The sequence below is a fragment of the Puccinia triticina genome, chromosome 13A, assembly GCF_026914185.1.
Source record: "Puccinia triticina chromosome 13A, complete sequence".
Lineage (NCBI taxonomy): Eukaryota > Fungi > Basidiomycota > Pucciniomycetes > Pucciniales > Pucciniaceae > Puccinia > Puccinia triticina.
The window spans coordinates 157,297-163,296 of record NC_070570.1 but is presented as its reverse complement, the minus strand read 5'-3'; the positions used below and the strand labels follow the sequence as shown (position 1 = coordinate 163,296).

General features: G+C 44.5%; 1 protein-coding gene across 1 annotated transcript; it reads right to left on the bottom strand.

Moving 5' to 3' along the window:
• Nucleotides 1–380: 380 nt before the first annotated feature.
• PtA15_13A18 (uncharacterized protein) lies at nucleotides 381–4,212 on the bottom strand (the record flags this gene model as incomplete). Its single annotated transcript, XM_053162362.1, has 8 exons — nucleotides 381–398; nucleotides 472–636; nucleotides 738–938; nucleotides 1,035–2,017; nucleotides 2,132–3,190; nucleotides 3,308–3,398; nucleotides 3,497–3,610; nucleotides 3,676–4,212. 8 exons carry the CDS (start codon nucleotides 4,210–4,212, stop codon nucleotides 381–383), a joined length of 3,168 nt encoding a protein of 1,055 aa, XP_053026175.1.
• Nucleotides 4,213–6,000: the final 1,788 nt, after the last annotated feature.

Below are 6,000 nucleotides of genomic sequence, written 5' to 3'. Positions count from 1 at the left end.
ACCTGCCCTTTGTAATGACAGGACTTACATTGAGATAGCCATGGGATGCTCTGCATTGAAGCTTACACACTTTCCAATTGCTCAGAAAAAAGATACACTTTTTCATTTGCATACTTTTTGGCTTCAAACATAGCTTGGGGGCAATTCAAATCAAGTTCTATCTTCACCCGATAAACCCAGTTGTCATTGTATGTGTGTGTAGGTATACAGATATTTTAGTTGGCGTGTCTCATAAATAATAAGACATAGATGTGTAGAGTGACGACTTGGTAAGAGTAAAAAAACGTACAAAGAAGAAGAAAAACACAATAAAAAGCAAAACTCGGTTCTTGTTGATGCTGTGGGAATAAATGAGGTAGATAGATACATTTTGATTGTACTCAGAGGTATAAAGAGGGCTAAAGCGCAAGAGAGCTCGTCAACAAACTGTCTCGATAGAGTATGAGGTTGGGAGAGAGAGGGAGGGCGTACATTGTAAACGACGCTAGAGGGCCGTTCCAAGCAATCCAACGACTGTGTGAACTTGGTCTCCAACTCGGCGTTGCCGATTGACTTCGCCGCACACGACATCTGCCGGATAAGTTCCTGCAATCTCCGGAAACACCTGATCAGGGATCCTTCGAATATATCGGTCATCTGTAGCGCACCCATCAATGCAATTACATGATGTTTTTTTTTAATTGTCGTCAGTTATCATTTCCGAATGAAGAAGAGTATTGAGAGAGAAGGAGCTCAACTTTACAGATTTCTGAAAATGTAGATCCCTTGCACCAATGAAAAACGACATCCATCAACTCGGTCTTGAACGAATCGATATATTCTTCTTCTTTGATGTCGATCCCGGAAGACTTCATCTCCTCAGCAATTTTCTTGGCCGCCTCTTTCATCTTCTTCATCGGATCCTCAAGCTCGTTCTTCAGCCTTGTTGTTTGTTCACTCTAATTGTATTGGGGAAGAAAATAAGAAGAAGAAAAAATGTTCGTCGGCCTGGTCAGGTTTCATTCAAGACAAACAAAAGACCCCGGCTGACGAACCTTTTCAGTAAATACGAAACAACTTAGGAGAGCCGCACATTGTTCGGGAGATAGATCATTAAATGCGCCATTAAAGATCAACTCGGTCAACAGCAGCTCATCTCCGGAAGAAATTTCACAGGCGACCCTTCCCTTGACTTGCACAATATCATCAACGTTACAAAATCCTAAGCTCCTCAGCACCGTCTTCCGTTTCTTCAAGTCTTCGATGTAAATCACATTCTCCGCACTCGAGATCTTTTGTTTGATTTGTTGGACGAGTTGATTGACATGGTGCTTTTCTTGATATAGTTTATACTGGTCCTGGAAATCTTCTTTGGTGATCGCTTTGTGGTCCTTGATCGACTCCTTCAAGGTTTCGATCCGTTTGATCAGTTTCTTGAACGTTTCATCAACGATGCCCATGTTTTCGACCGGGTCGAGTAATCCGATCCCATTAGGAAATCGTCGCTTGACCTCCGTCACTGCGTCCAGTGCGCCTTGCCTGGCATCCAGTGGTTTAAGGTCTTGAGCCAGAAAGATTCGGATTTTCGAGATTCCATCCAGGGTGGATAAGAGGACCGGAACGACGGCGCATTCACCCTCTTCGCCTGGTTCACATGGTTTGATGAGACTGGTTTGGTTACCACCAACCATCTTGGAGGAGGGCTGCTTTGAATTCGACTTGCCCGCTGAGATTTTCAATAGGACGTCGACAATAAAGCTTTCTTGTGGTTTGATCTCAGGCCCAAGTGATTTCCCTCGATCCCCTAGTCTTCGTTGAAAATTCACTACACAACCCCATCCGAAATCCATCGTTCCGAATTTCACCTTGACTAATCTTCCTGGTTGCAGGAATGGGAGCGCATGCGTCGGATGGTTGATCACATCCCTAAAATCTTCATTGCGGATCTCTAGTTCTTCTTGAAGCTTGGCGTAATCCGCTATCAATTCTTCATCTGGTATGACTATCTTCGACCGCATTTTTTGCATCTCCCGAAGCTCTTTTGAACGTCAGCCGTTTCAAAAAGAAAAAAAAAAGGGGGATGAGTATAGGTCCGTCAACATAATTGTTGGGAGAATAAGAAAAAAATTATCCAGCTTCTATCATGACTGACCGTTTTCTAGTAAAGGCAAATTGGCATGCGTCTGAAATTGAAAGAAACATTTTTCCAGCATGTATTCAGGACTGACTCCCTCAACTCTCATCAGGTTCAGAATCATGTTATAGCCCAGATGGAAAGCAGAATCCAAACGATCCGCGTCACCCTTGACCATATTTTTGGCGGTCGCCGGCTCGAGTTGTTCATCACACATCATGATCACGATCCCTCGATCATCCAATCCTCGACGACCAGCTCGGCCAGACATTTGGATGTATTCACCCGAGCTCAAACTCCTGAAGTCTTTCCCATCAAACTTACGGACGGTAGTGAAGACAACGGTCTTGGCGGGCATGTTTAAGCCGATCGAGAAGGTTTCCGTGGCAAATAAGACTTTAATCAGCCCTTCTTGGAACAAGATCTCGATGACCTCCTTGAGGATCGGCAGTAGACCACCGTGATGGATTCCAATCCCCCGTTTCAAAAGTGGTAAGATGTGCTCGATCTGTGGCAAGCCTTGATCGTCTTCGGACAAGTTGGAGATCGCGTTCTTGAAAACCGTGTCGACGGTTTCCTTCTCTTCTTCGGAGTTGAATTCTAACTTGGACATCTGGATCGCTAGTGCCTCACACTCTCTCTTCGAAAATGCGAAGACGATGACCGGATTGTAGTTCTTGACCATGATCATCTTGATGATCTTGTAAATATCGGAGGGGCCTTTGGTCGAGTTACCGCCTTTCTTAGTCTTGCCCTGCTTGTTTCGACCGGACATCGAGCTCGCAGGATCTTCGCCTCTAGAATCATTCAAGGATCCCATCGCTTTTAAGAAGTTATCCTCTCGAAATACGCCCTTCTCGTCGACGACCAGATGGATTCCGTCGCCGCCAGATGGGAATAAATAGTGCTGTAGTGGGGTTGGTCGGAAATTGGTGTAAACGACATGACAAGGTTGATCGTGGGTATGGCAAATCCATTCGGCAAACTGCATCGCGTTAGGTATTGTTGCCGATAGAAATACATATCGAACCGAGTGGGGCAATAGAATGATGGTCTCCTCCCAAACGACTCCTCTTTCTGATATGACATAAAAAACCCCGAACATAGATTAACTTTCTTGAATGCCGGTGTAGAGAAGAGTGATCTTTGGCATGATTTGGCCCAAGTTGAACGAGAAGAGGGATGGCTGATTACCCTTATCGCGCATATAATGAATTTCGTCAAAGATGACCCAAGCCACTTCTCTCATTACTTCTGAGCCACGATACAACATCGACCGTAAAATCTGTTTTGGATGAGTAACAGAAGGACGCAATAATCAGGATAAACCGGTGCATTTTTTCTAGCTTATTTGGTTCGTCTGAGGGTGCGCTTTGTGCTGACCTCTGTTGTCATGACTAGACATGATGCACTTGGGTTGATTGTCACGTCCCCGGTCATCAACCCCACGTCCCCAAACTCGGCCATCAATTCTCGATACTTTTGATTACTAAGAGCCTACAAAACAAGATGAATTTCAAGCAATGGGAGAAATTGATTAAGAGGGAAGAAAGATGGCGGACCTTGATAGGAGAAGTGTAGATGACTCTCTGTTTGTTTTCGAGACATTGAGCGATAGCATACTCGGCAACAACGGTCTTCCCAGCGCTAGTATGGGCTGAGACGAGTACGCTCTCGTTACGTTGGATTGAAGTGATCGAGACTTGCTGGAAAGGGTCGAGTGTGAAGGGATATGTCCTAGCTGGTTTACTTGGGGGGCGATGGGCTGAGATAGGGATGTAGTTGTAATTGGGTGGGAGGGCTACTTGGTGACGAACTTGGTGGGAGAGGGTGAGTTGTTGGGGCTTCTCTTCTCCTGAGCCCGACTGCTCGGGCAGGAGTCCGCTGCTGGCATCGATCTGTCGGGCAGCTTCTGTCTGGAATTCGTCCGCTACTAGCACTGGCTGTTGGCTTGGGATCTTGGCGCGGTCTTCGGACTGCATCTGATCTGATGGTGAGCTGACCCGCGTCCGTTTCGGAGATGAGCTGGTCGGCTGGGTCGGAATGGTTGTTGGTTGCAGCCGTTTCTTGCTGTTAGTCTTCTCCTGGGATGGTTCCATTGCTGCTCGTGCTCGTGCTCCTGCTCGTGCTGGTGCTGCTGTCCTGAGGAAGTGCTGCTTGTTGACCATGTCTTCTGTTTTGTTCAGGCTAAAATGAATAAAATCTATTCATTTTCGTAAAATGAATAAAATCTATTCATTTTCGTATTGTTTTGGCCGCTACCGGAGCATGGATCCTTTGCACAAATATAACCCTCCCCGCCTTTACTCGGAAATGGCCTTGTTCACAATTGCAAAATTTAAAACGACTTTATAATTGATGCTTGTGATAAATTTCACGTAGTTTTCTTTCCATCAAAATTTAATCAAGCAAACCACGTCAAATTGAAATTTCCCAATCTGAACCTGGCTCGGTTGATACAATTCCATCCCAGCCATCGAGCTTGGCTGTGTAACAGTGGAAAAGCTTGCCAGAGGTGCTGACACCCTGAACAAATTCCTGGCCGCCTGAGTCAAGCGTACATACTTTTCAGACACTTTAAATACTTATTTTTTCACCACCCACACCACCACCTTCGGAACTCAGTCTCTCAATTGTCTGCTTTGTCCCTTCATAGCAGTCGATTAGGCCCTCTAGGTATCTAACCAATAATTTTTTGAAAACACTTGGGGTGTGAAGTTTGGTTTTTCCACCGCACGGAGAGTGTTGCGGACTGCCGCACGTCAAAAAATGGACCTGCGTGTCAAACTCAGGTCAGAAACAACGAACAAAAAAAAAAAAAAAAAAAAAAATTATAATTACACAGGGAAAAATCTACACATAAATCTATTAGTTACGAGTTGGATGTGTAAAGACGGATCTTGATGCGTTCTGTTATAGGTTGTCTAATTGACGGATATTGATGTGTTGTTAGAAAATCATTCATTAAAATAATTCCTCTCTCTATAAATACACCAACACATTAGTATTGTTTTCTTTTCTTCAAGAGACTTATTTTGTTATTTGTATTTGTCATCGCAAAAATCTTATATCAAAGTAAAAATCTTAGTTTGTTCTTGTCCAAAAGTCCATACAGTTGTGGCATGTTCTTTACATTATAAGTCTCTCAACAATCACACTCTAAAGTAAAAAGAGTATAAATTATCAGTTCCGCTACGTAGTGTCAGTTATAAAGTAACATAGTTCAGAAATCAGTTTATAAAGTAACATAGTTCAGAAAGCTCGAATAAATAGTCTTTCGTATAGCTAAACATTTTTGTCAGCTTCCTCTGTATGATTCCCCAAGTATAAGCTTAGTTTCAAAAGTTCAAAATTCCGTCATACTCTCTCGCAAATCTGCCGGAGGAGCCCGAGCAGTCCGGATCCTCCACTCCTCTCTCGACAAACAGCTCCCAGCCGTGGTTTTCTCCAAATTCCTCTCCCACTCGTCAATACCTTCCCAGATTCCCCTCTCCCCTCCGTCAAACTCAACTCCTTTCAACTGAACAAGAAACTTCAGAATTCACTCGCCAAACTCCACCTCACCTTCCCCAATCTTCGACAAGTCTTTCTCTGACGCGTGTTGCCTCCCCTCTCGCACAGACTACTCGGTATTGGCCAGGCAACCATTCAGTTGCCCGCTCTCGACTGCTCCACTTGCAAATCCGATCTCAGGCTCAACAGTTAACCGAGGACACAGAGAATTTTGGAGTTAGACTACGCTCGCATATTGACTCTGTTTCTTCTCGTAATTCCCTCAGTGCTTCGACATCTGTTCTCAGTTCGCAAACACAATCATCCTCCAATCAGATGGACTCGAGCGAACAAGCCCAGACAAATCAAGGCCAGGATCACATGGAGGAATCCTC